The sequence below is a fragment of the Thunnus maccoyii genome, chromosome 3, assembly GCF_910596095.1.
Source record: "Thunnus maccoyii chromosome 3, fThuMac1.1, whole genome shotgun sequence".
In the NCBI taxonomy this organism is placed as follows: Eukaryota; Metazoa; Chordata; class Actinopteri; order Scombriformes; family Scombridae; genus Thunnus; species Thunnus maccoyii.
The window spans coordinates 8,850,022-8,862,142 of record NC_056535.1 but is presented as its reverse complement, the minus strand read 5'-3'; the positions used below and the strand labels follow the sequence as shown (position 1 = coordinate 8,862,142).

The following is a 12,121-nucleotide window of genomic DNA, read 5'->3' as shown; positions in this document are numbered from 1 at the left end:
ATTATGATCCTCAAGAGTCTGCACACTTTAATAACTTGCTCAGCTAATGCAAACCCAGTGTAATGTCAGGAGATATTACACTTTGACACTAAAAAAAAAAAAAAACAAAACTAGAAGAGTCTACAGCTATGCTAGCAGCTCTGTGAGGCTGTATTTAGGCACAACTAGTGTTAACATGCTGATGTTTAGCAGGTTCAATGTTAACAGTACCATGGCCACCATGTTAGTTTAGTTTACAAATATGCTAACATTTGCTAATTAGCAAACACTAAGTAAAGCTGAAACTGAATGTTGTTAGATGTAAACCAAAGTATTGATCAAAATGAAATTTTGACCTGATGATGGCACCAATGTTATACAATCAATCAATCAACCAATCAACCAATCAATCAATCAATCAATCAATCAATCAATCAATATATGATATATGATATATGATGATGAAAAGGTACTCTTAGCCATACTGGTCAGTGATGTTCCCCATCAGGACGCTCTTGATGGTGCAAGAGTAGAAATTCTTCAGTATTTGAGGGGATTTCCGGAATTTCTTCAAGCGTCTAAGGTGAAACAGTCTCTGCCTTGCCTTTCTCACCACTGAGTCAGTATGCAGCCCCCAGGTCAGGCCACCAAGTTACTTGAAGCTGTCTACCCTCTCTACCAAGGACCCATTGATATTAAAGGGGGTGTAGTTCCTTCCCTGATTCTTCCCAAAGTCCACTATCAGCTCCTTAGTCTTGCTGACATTTAGAAGTACGTTGTTGTCCTGACACCAGCGGGTCAGATTCTCTACTTGCCTTTCCATGTTATCTGTGATCAGGCCTATATGGAAGTCCTGAAAGGCAAGTGAGATAAAAAAAAATCTGGAGATCTATTTTCTAAGTCTGATCTAAATTGTTTTCTCTCCTGTGTCCACAAGAGGCTGAAGTGCACCACTACCCCTTGTTCTCAATAGGATTAAAAGCATTCATGTTTTCTTCCAGGTGAGTTTTAATTTCTCCATGCACTCCAAACACGAGGTACATTTATTACATGTTAGTTATCTAACATTACTCTCCAGACTCCACTTTGAAAACCAATGACTTAGACCAATCTAAATCACCCTTGAGTGAGTACAGCAGGGGGCTCAGAACACAGCCCAGGGATGCTTGAGTGATAAGGATGAGGGTAGAAGAGGTGAGTCCACCTACCCGTCAGGAAGTCAAGGATCCACATGCACAGTGAGGTGTTTAATCTAAGGTCCTTGAGCTTGATGATGAGCCTGGAGGGAACTATGGTGTTAAACGCTGAACTGTAGTCAATGAACAGCGATCTCACATAGCTCCCTTTCTTGTCCAGGTGAGATAGGGTGGTGTGGAGGGATGTATGCTATGGCGTCTTCTGTTGATCAGTTGGGACGGTAGGCAAACTGTAGTGGGTCCAGTGTGCTGGATAGTGAGGAGCAGATGTAATCTTTGGCCAGCCATTCAAAGCACTTCATCATCACTACAGAGGTGAGTGCCACTGGGTGGTAGTCATTCAGGCAGGCTGTTCTTGTTTTCTTGGGCACAGGAATGATGGTGAACTTCTTGAAGCATGTGGGTATGACAGACTGAGCCAGGGACAGGTTGAATATCATTGTAAATACCGGTGCTAGTTGGTCAGCACATAGTTTGAGGACCCGCCCATTGATACTGTCTGTAATCTGTCATAGTTCTCAGACCTTGCCACATGCTTCTGGGATTGCCCTCCTGGAATTGTAGTTCCACTTAATTCCTGTAGTATAAATGATAAATGATCTAAATTGTTTTCTCTCCTGTGTTTATATATATAAATGAAAAAACAAATGTTCATGTATGCTGCTACAGCTTTCAATTACCTGTACCAATTCAACCTTGCACACTATATTCTTTATATTTCTTTCTTTATTTTATTTATATTTTTTTAAACCTTAATTTTAAATTAATCATTGAATCCTATACCAAATTTCATGGCAACCCATCCAATATGATGAAAACCAAAAATGTCAACATCATGGTGGCACTAGGTGGAACAGTCTCCAAGAGTACGTACAGTTCATCTTTTTGCCACTATGAGTGTCTGTACATGATTTGATTTGATAGCAATCCATAAATTGTTGAGATATTTCAGTCTGGACCAAAGCGATGGACCGACTGACCAACGTTGCCATAGAGCACCACTATCATGCTAGAAATTGTCAAATTCTGCCAAAAAATATATCACTTTAAATGAAATATCTGCAAATTCTGAATCAGAAAAGGCATGAAAAGGAATATAAAAGACCCTGAGTCTTTAGGTCAAGAAATTCTCCTCACCTTGAATCACTTTAAGATTCACAAAGACATGAATTATTAAAAGTGTTACGTCTTTAATGAGGAATCACCATGAAACATGTGTATATTATGCTGTATGAGTTTATGAATATAGAGTTGATATATGACACACACATAGCCTATAACAACAAAGTCATCAAGCTGTGACTAATCAGCTTACATTACGCACATGACCAGATAGGTTGTCGTTCCTCCCCATCATGTTACTGTAATATCATCATAACATTTACAAGACTAATGCTGTTACACACGTGTGGTGTTCAATTATTTATTTATACTAATGACTGTGCTATACATCTATTATTCATTGTGAGCGCTGGTCTGTCTTCCTGAAGTGATGCTGACAGAGGGAAATGGAGGGGCAGATGGGAATGGATGCTTGATTGTACCCTAAAGGACACCAGAGACAGACTTGGCTTCAAAGGAATCATCTCCTACCATTTAGAGATGTAGCCAGTGTCCCGGGGAAGGCACTTAACCTGTGGCGGAGGTGAAGAATTATATCCAGTTGATTAGAGCAGCCGCTCTGCTCGAGGATGCAGCTTGGATTTCCCACTGCACTCTAGCATGTAATCACACAGAGAAGTCAGTCTCTACAGGGCTGCTCAGCATCAGGAGCACAGGTTTCAGGTACTTGAGTTGAGGATGACTGTCAACAAATAACAAAAGGGCAATCCCAAGATGCATTTTTCATTATATAAGTGTTCCTTTACCTTACGAGGCAGCTGGATTTGCGAAATCACAACATCACGAGATCACATGAAACCATCTGGCACATCAGGTTAGGTGTTCCTGAATATGATAAGAGTATTTGGGCTGTTGTGTGAACATTCATTGTTCAAAGCTCTTAGGTTCATTAGGTTCATTAGTCAGTGGTACAAAGTATTCAGATCCTTTACATACTGTAACTTACTAGTTTACATAATATCACAATATGGAAATGCTTGATTACAAGTCCAAGCTGATAAAAGTTTTACAATTAAAGTGGTACTGCAATTATTTAGTATTGTATCTCCATAAATTTTGTTTGTTTTGCAGGATTTTTGTAATGAACAAATTCAAAATCTGACCTGATGAAAGAAGTCAAAGGATCACCAAAGTTATTACATTTTATCCTGAGTGGAACATGAATGTTTGTATCATAGAAATCAACCTCATGGTGGCGCTATAGGAAAAGTCAGGTGATCACCAAAAACATTAGGATACATCATCTGGGGAAACCTGAATGGGAACAAAACATTTTGTGCCAACAGTAGACATTTTGACAGCTGTAAGTAAATATAAAGACTAATGATGGCTCAATTACATTAAGCATCTCAGTAAGTCATGTTAGTGAATGAGCATGTACAATACCAGAGCCCTGAAACTGGCTCACTTAAATGGAATGCAGCCATCATTAATGTCATTAATTCCAGCTTTTGCTTTTTCTGCTTTCAAATGTCAAAATGTCTGCTGTGAAAAGCATCTATCCATCCAGTAATTCACACATAGTGAACTGGGGCTTTCGTAGTCCCTGGAGGTGCCTGCTGTTGCCTGATTTGCCAGTTTAAGAATCCAGCGGTGCTACTACACTACAGCCACTGTACCAGTACAACTCAATATTTTTAGGTAGTTTAATATATATGATTGCATCCTATTATCTCATCTCATTTCATCTTATCATATGTCTAACATGTAAAAATGTAATTAGTGAGATAGTCATTATAGTTTTCAAATAAATGTAGTGGAGTAAAAAGAACAATATTTCCATCTGAAATGTAGTGTAGAGATATAAATAAGCACAAAATTGATATACTCAAGGTATAACTACTTAAAAATTGGACTTTAGTACTTAAATAAATGTACTTACTCCTCAACTCTGAATAAGTTAAGATTTATCTTAGCATTTCTATGTTTATTTCCGTTTCTTAATTAGTTACTCTCTAACAAAAAAACTAAATGATCTCTGCAAATGCTGTTTGATTGTGTAGATATAGTGTTTCAGAACCTTACTGAAAATAATTTCCTAATGTTGGTATTAGCTGGACCAGTCATCCATATCATGAATGGCTGGTCGTTAACAAGGAGATATTCTCTCCCCCACATGTAGCGGGAACATCAAATTTATTCTGCTGCTTTGATCTCATTTTAGACTGAGTCCTAAAATAGCAGGAAGCCCAGAGTGGTGTCAGCAGAAAAGCAGGCAGCAGAGCCAGCCCGTGCTGGGCGGTACCTTTGCTGAATAGCAACATCAACACTAAACTGTGAACAGTTGGCATCAGAACCAACATCCGGTGGTGTTTTTCAGATTTGGACCATTCCCAGCATCAGCCCAAGAGACAAACTAGCTATATGGAAAGTGAGTGAAAAGAGCCAGGCTTGGACATGTTTGAAGAGGAGAACTTTATTTACAACACACAACGCACTGGCTGCAAGCCAGCAACAAAGCTCTCAGTCTATGTACGCCATTTATCAAGGGGAGAACTTCACTTTACTTTCTTCTTTCACTTTGCCTATCTGCCACAGGGAAACCAAGTGAACCTCAGATAAGCCCATCAAAGAAACCTTCCATGAAGTTAATCTCCTTATCTGGCAACTAGCAATGGCCAAGATGACTTTTTTACCAACTTGATTATCATTCCAGAGCAGTAGAGCCCACCACTGATGAATCTCTTATTAACATGGGTCCACTATCCTGCCAAGTCTGTAGACAAATTCATTATTGTACCAAAGGTTATCTAGTCCAGTATGCTCAATCAGCTCTGCTCATCTCTACCTAAATCTTTCTGTTGCCCACTCCTCTAATTTATGGCCATAATGCACAATACAAGATTAACTGCACTCTTGTTTCACTTCCTCATATCTAACCTTTTGTTTCAAACCATTTTCTAAATGTTATGCATTGTCCCTGCTGTACTTGAATCGTCCCTCCCTCTGCTGACCCTCTCTTCCATCCTACTAATCACTTCTCCACACGGCCTACCTGCATCTTGCCACCACCTCATTTTTCTCCCTCTCTCTTACTGCCTGCCTCTCTGCTCTCTCTCTGGGTGTCTCATTAAAGGCGCTCTATCTAATGAGATTACGCCGTGGGGATTAATGGTGTGGCTAATTGATAGACACACAGCCGGAGAGGATTAAATCCCTTTAAGTCCCCAGTGGGTTTTTTGGCGCTTCAGCTGACTAATTGAAATCACAGGAATGGACACAAATATAGTTCTTGACCCCATACACTGCTCTCAGAGATGCAATAAAAGGACGAATAGCGAGTGTTTTATTAAAAAATGAAGCCAGTTCCGAACAATAGGGTCAAAGATTAACTGCGTAATTCCAAAGGGAGTCTGCTCCACTTAGTGACTCTTTCTAACAATTAAAATACATACATTCTACAGTTAAAAATAAAGAAGATGCAGCCAGTGAATTTGCAACTATACAAACTAATCATTTCATGAACACATAATGGTGGAAAGGCAGTGGATTTAAAGCCACCATGTATAGAATTTTTATATGATTATAGCATCTTAATTTATTATTATTATTATTATTATTATTATTATTATTATTATTATTATTATTATTATTATTATTATTGTTATTATTATTATTATGACAAATAAGACAATCCATGTGAAAACCGATGCTGTCTCTGCATTGCTTTCATCCCATTCATCATCAGTATTTCCTGGTTAGTACATGTGGGTGGGGGTAGTGGAATGCAATGCTGTCTGCCATAGTACTTTATTTGGTACTACCACTGGGGGGCGCCAAAGTCAGAAATATTTAAATCCTACATGTAGCGGCTTTAACAGTGGCCAACTCAAGATAAAGCTGTAATAAATAATAACTCTCAAAACAGGATCACTGTGGCCCATTATCATTTGAAGCTTTGAATGACATTGTTAAATTACCACTGTTGAACCAACCAGGCCTCTTCACACAGCATACACCTGAAGATGATGCATGTAAGCAATATTCCAAAAAAGATGGCACCTTTTCAAAACATGTCTTTATTTTCTAAAGCACACATCCAGTATCTAGATGAATGAATAAAAGAATTCCAGTACACTTAATAATAGAACAACTATCAGCAGGCATGGCTAATGAACCTTCCACTGTCCCAAGGCCAGAGGCCAGCGGGAGCAACACTGTCAGAGACAATACAGAGTGAAAGGGGAAGGCTGTGTTTTATATATAAAAGGAGTATAACAAAGCGTTTTTAAAAAACAATCTGCAAAATGAAAATAAAAGAGCAAAACCGAAACAAAGAATGTGTAAGCAGGCATCTTAAAAAATGGAATCATATGCTTCAACAGAAGAAAAAGAAAATATCTACATATTAAAAATGAACGGGCCAAAAATCCCCTAAGCCCAGTGAAGAGCTAGAGAAAGAGAGCAGCAACTTTTATGTCATCAATACTTCAAAAATAGGTATCTTACAGTATTTTTATTTTCTCAGTGTCTTTATACAGAGTATATTCATATAGTTTCTGCTGACTACTTTCACATTCTCACCACATAGTAACAAGTGCTTTGAGTAAAACATTTTGGAAAAAAAAATCATGCACCTTTAATACTTTTGTTGGCCTATAAAAAACGGGAATGTTCAAGGCGACAAAAAAATCTTTCGGTACTTGTCAGAGGTTTTCGTTCCAAGTCATTTCAAGTTCCACTTTCTTACACTGTCTGACTGATCAGATCATGCCTACATAAGCTTTACATTGTGGAGAAAGCAACACAAAACCATACAGGGCAGGCAAGCGTCTCAACATATAGGCTCCTAAATTCATGAGTCCACAGAGGAAAGGCAGGCATTCTCCACTAAATTAGAAAACCCCCACATGTATAAAAATGGTCTCACACAATGTCAGCGTGTCACTGCAGTTGTGTCGACAGGTGATGCTTGTGTAAGTCAAACTGAGCAGGTCCTTGGAGAAGAGGTTTGTCCTCACTTAAAACTCTTATTGGCTTCTTTCAGGCCGTATTTCATTGGGTTATGATATCTGATAGTCTGCCCTGGTTGTGTCCTTCCCTCCTGGGACTGGCTGCTGGGGTTCATCTGCACCACTGTGAAGGGGAGAGGAGAGTGACAGGCAGGGCTGGTTTGAGGAGTGCAGGGGAGGCGGCGAGAGAACGTGCCTCCACTGTACTGCACGAATGGCAACCGATCCTGAGATAGCAGGAGTCTGATACAAAAACACACCACAAAAGGCACTTTATAAAATGACAGTGCTTCTGTTCTAAGGAAATTCAAGTTGACAGAGTGAAAGAGAGAGTCCGAGAGCATCTTCCCAAAAAACATTCTCTTCAGTGTGAGACTAAAGCAAGAGATGGTATTGTTTTAACAATCAATCAAAGCACAAATTCACTACTCGTGTCTCTCACGACCGCCTTGATTCGTCCCCAGAGAGCTCCGGGTCCAGCACGGTGAGAGAACAACAAAAATAAAAATAAAACATCACACTACAAACTCGCCACTAAAAAATATAAAGCCAGAATACAGTTGCGTTGCAGCAGAATTCATGTTTGCGGGCTCGGTCGCTGTGAGCAAACTAACGCAGCCCATGTAAGGGTCCATTCCTCACATGTCTACCGTGGAGCCTGCGTCATGTTCGTGGCCCCTGCCCATGGTTTTGAGGGGCATCCATCCAACCGATCCCGCCTCTCCCGACCCCTGCCACAGCCCTGCCCAGCCCCCCCCCAGCGCCGCTCTCAGTCATCGTCCCCTCCTCCGTAGAGGTCAGCCAGCTTCTTGAAGCGAGGGCCCCAGTCGTTGAGGTAGTCGTAGTCCTGGTCCCCTGAGCTGGTGGAGTTGAGCGAGCTGACGGAGCCGGCAGTTGAACCGCTGCCCTCGTAGTCGAACACCAGCAGGGAGTCGTAGGGAGGAGCTGTGGGGTCGTTGTCTGCTGCCCTCAGACCCTGGAGACACAAAGACATGAAAGATCGACGATGAAATCTTCAACCAGGACTCTCAGTGACAGTCTGTCCTGTTCTGTGTGGTTACCCCGTTATGTAAACATAGCCTTATAAACATGGATGAAGGCATTGTTGTCCACCGGCCATATAATAGAGGTGATGATTGTACTGTAATGGGTTCAGGGTGCACCTGCAACAAAACCTGTCTCACCCTGCTCAACCGCATGAAAGATTTTCACGAGTTTTTTATTGAGTGTTTTAATGTTCCATCATGGCCTGAATACTGTCTCGGTGCCAGACATTGAGCGGTTTACAGGGGGCCAAACATTTCTACTAGTGCTCCTGCTGTCAGGAATACAATTCTGGGAAAAAAGAGTGAAATTCTGCCTTTTTTCCTTGACATATTTAAAGATAATCCATTCTGGGTATTGTTGTTCCAAAAACACAGGAAATTTTCAGCTCGCAAAATTCATGTTGTGTAAAGCTTTTGCATGAGTCACATCAATGAGGTAACAATAACACTGTGTGAACCACTGCTAGACTGCCTAGCTTTTAAATAGAAACAGTTAGAGAAACAACAACAAAATATTTACATCCATTCAAACCTACATCATTAATGAAATCTCCGATGTCTCCAGGGTGGGGCAGACTGGGTCTGACGGGATACTGTGACTCAGCGATCACAGGCCTCTCGTCCACCCTGCGCACCCCTGCCGGCTTATTGATGATGTGGTCCAGAGACTCAGGCTGCTGCAGCTGGCTCAGGTCGTAGTCCTGGATGAAAGCCGTGGAGAGAAAAAAATGAGAATCAGTTTGAACCTTTTTTCTAATCTAGCAATTCCCTAAATATACATTGTGTTTGGAATGGAGCACAGTTTCCAAGTTGGGATATATTCTCGGATCAGGACCCAGTGTGCGCCATCACAGTCTCACGGACTTTGATGTGCGTTCCTGTTAAGTCTGCGAGGGCTCAGGAGCGACCTGCTGTGAAATCTGTGCTACAGGGCTTTCTAACAGACTTTGACAGTTGACAGTGCTGCAGACTTTGCTCAAGAAAATTCCCACAATTCACAGTGTTCTGATGTTAAAAACAAGGATGTAAGAACATGTTTACATTTAAATAGCAGCTGTAGTTTGACTGAACATTTCTGACAATAATTACTATGAGTTATCATTAAATTCATAAGTGAACAACCAACACTCAATTTTATGAACACCTGAGAGCCTCACGCTTCATTCACATCACTCTTAGAGCATGCAGAGCTCCTGCAACCTCTGACTCATCAATACTCACTCTTTCTCACAGAGACACACAAACACTCACAGATGCTCTCAATTTGCTGATATCTATGTACTAATTTTTCTGACTGTACTTTGGGCTTGCCGTTTTATTTGTATTCATTGCTGATTTCAGTGAGTCTAATCTGAGTCTGATTTGTTAGTACAAATGACTACACTGTATGTTGTAAACAGAGCTGGTCGATGAGTTCTTTTTACTGCTTTGCTGCAGCTGATAAATAATTGCACCTAATAAATCCTCACAGAGGTACTTAAGATTGAAAACATCCCTATACACACTGCAGCCATCTGATACCAGCGTATGTGTGTGTGTGTGTGTGTGTTTTTTTTAACTCATTTGGTGTGTGTGAGTGTTTGCAAATAGCGAGTATCAATAATAGCATAATTAATAATATAATAAATTAATCAAACATGCTAGAGCTTATCAGTGTTAAAGGTTTGTGTTTTTTTAGAAAATAATATTAGATAAGAGGAGGTGGTGTGCAGTAGGCGTTTAACTTATATAAAATGTTTTTGGGCAGAAAAAAGCTCATCATATGGAAAGAGCTGCACAGTCAACTATATGTGGAATTCAAGCTAAGCAGCATATTCAGCCTGTAAAAGAAAACTGAATCACAGGTTATCATTTGATGTATTTCTTCAATATATCATACATGTTTCAGACAGTGTTTAAGTTCAGTTTAGTGTTAGTTAGTGTTTCACACATGTTCTAAATTCCTCTGTGCTATATATATTCTAAACTTAGTTCTTTGCTGTGTAAGATGAGGCAGTTGTGTGTTTAACAGTTAAGTCTATTCTGTTGTACCCTTACCTGAGCCAGTGATAAGATAAACTGTAGTTATGTAGATGTTTATGTGTAAAACTGATAAGCTTTAGAGGATAGTGTGGTTTGTCCTTAATTTAATATAGCAGGGATGTTATTTTGTGATGCTACTTGGTGCATGCTTATGTACTGTCATATATGGTCGTAAAGAAAGACTGTTCCTAGGTTAGCTGAACTTCTGACCTATGTTTCTATCTGAGGGTTGGTTGCTGACCTGTAAGGTTAGTAAGCAGATGTCATAAATTCTGTACAAGTAGTATTTAAGGGACTGGTTAAGTGCCAACCTTTCAGACAAAGAAAAGATAGCTAGGTGGTACGTATCTTTGTCTCCAGAACTATGATGCATTATACTTCTGATTGTATTATTTGATTACACTATTTCATAACCTGACAATGCTCTCTTGTGTGTTTATTGAGTGATCAGCAATTTCCCATTACATTTGGGGGCTCGTCCGGGATGCTAACCTGCCGACCTTTTCTCGTAAGACTGACGGACTCCACGATCGGGACAGTCCTAGGAGACTGAGGAACCTCGACGCCCAGTAAGAAAGGGTTTTTTTCGGGACGCCTGACGTCTTCCTTTCGAGAAACGGGACGGCAGTAAGTTGAAAGAACCACTTTTATGGGGACTTGTATTGGCAACTGTTGATCTGATTATGTGGAAATTGCATTTGTTTGTTGCTTTTAAATTCTAAATTGGTGGGTTTGACTATGCATTGTTGGTTGTTGAAATAGTGGAGTCATAAGGTTGGTTTGGGGTTGGAGTCCCCTGTGTGCACTGTAAAAAAGGCAGGGTTAGAGTCCGCTGCCAGGGTCCCTTTCAAGGTTAGAGTCCTTGATAAAAGCTAATAGGGGTTAGAGTCCCCAAGGCTAAAAGTGCGAGGTAAGATCGGGAACAACAAACGTGAGCCTGCGTACAATACGAGGTGAGAACAGAGTTCCATCAATATGTGAGCCTGCGTAACTAAAAGCCAGATAAATAAAGGGGTTAGAGTCCCCAAAAAGGCCTAAAATACGAGGTGAGATCAGAGTTCTATCAATATGTGAGCCTGCGTACGATACGAGGTGAGATCAGAGTTCTATCAATATGTGAGCCTGCGTAAATTGTTAAAAAGCGCTTAGTACGGTACTGTTTTTCTTTGTTTGAGTTACTGCATTTCCCTGTGTGGTTATGTGTCGGCGGCTTCTGTCTGCTTGATATCTGGGTGTAGACCAGTTCAGGAAATTTTTCCCCACATAAATGCTAACAATTAGTTGTTGAACTCACGAGGAAAAAAGAAAGGAGAAAAAAAAAAAAAAAAAAAACAAAAACAAAAAAAACAAACAAAAAAAAACAAAAACAAAAAAAAAAACAAGATAAATAAATGGAATAAATAAATAAAGACGAAAAGTGAGTTATGCTGAATGCATAGACTAAATGAAAATAGTTCGATGTGGACTGTTTTGTATGAGTAATTAATGATGCCTGTCCACCTTTTTGGTGATTTACATCGCATGCATTATCAATCTCTTGATGAGCAAGGTCGAATTTTCCTTTCTCCTATTGAAATTATTGAACGCACTGCACAGTTGGTGTGGCGTATTTTTTTAAGTTCTTTTCAACAAGGAAAGGACAAAAAGAAGTGTGAGAAATAGTAATTTGTCTGATTAGGTTAGTGGTCAGACTAGGGAATCAGACAGCTGGTACATATTTTGTCTCCTCTGTTTCTACAGCAGACAGTTAGTCTGTGGGAGATATTTTTGTCACACATTCATTCAGTCCCTGAGTGCATGTCAG

The 12,121-nt window shown here is 40.1% G+C and overlaps 1 protein-coding gene across 4 annotated transcripts in view; it reads right to left on the bottom strand.

Annotated features, from left to right (window-relative positions):
* Positions 1-6,300: 6,300 nt before the first annotated feature.
* Positions 6,301-12,121, bottom strand: part of cdh4 (cadherin 4, type 1, R-cadherin (retinal)) — a 211,068-nt gene continuing 205,247 nt past the window's right edge. For all 4 annotated transcript variants that reach the window (XM_042406117.1, XM_042406118.1, XM_042406119.1 and 1 more), the window contains 2 exons: positions 8,832-8,996; positions 6,301-8,225 (listed from right to left, as the gene is read on the bottom strand). In XM_042406117.1, coding sequence (XP_042262051.1) covers positions 8,019-8,225; positions 8,832-8,996 — 372 coding nt within the window. In that variant the 3' untranslated portion in view covers positions 6,301-8,018. The remainder of the gene's footprint in view (positions 8,226-8,831; positions 8,997-12,121) is intronic.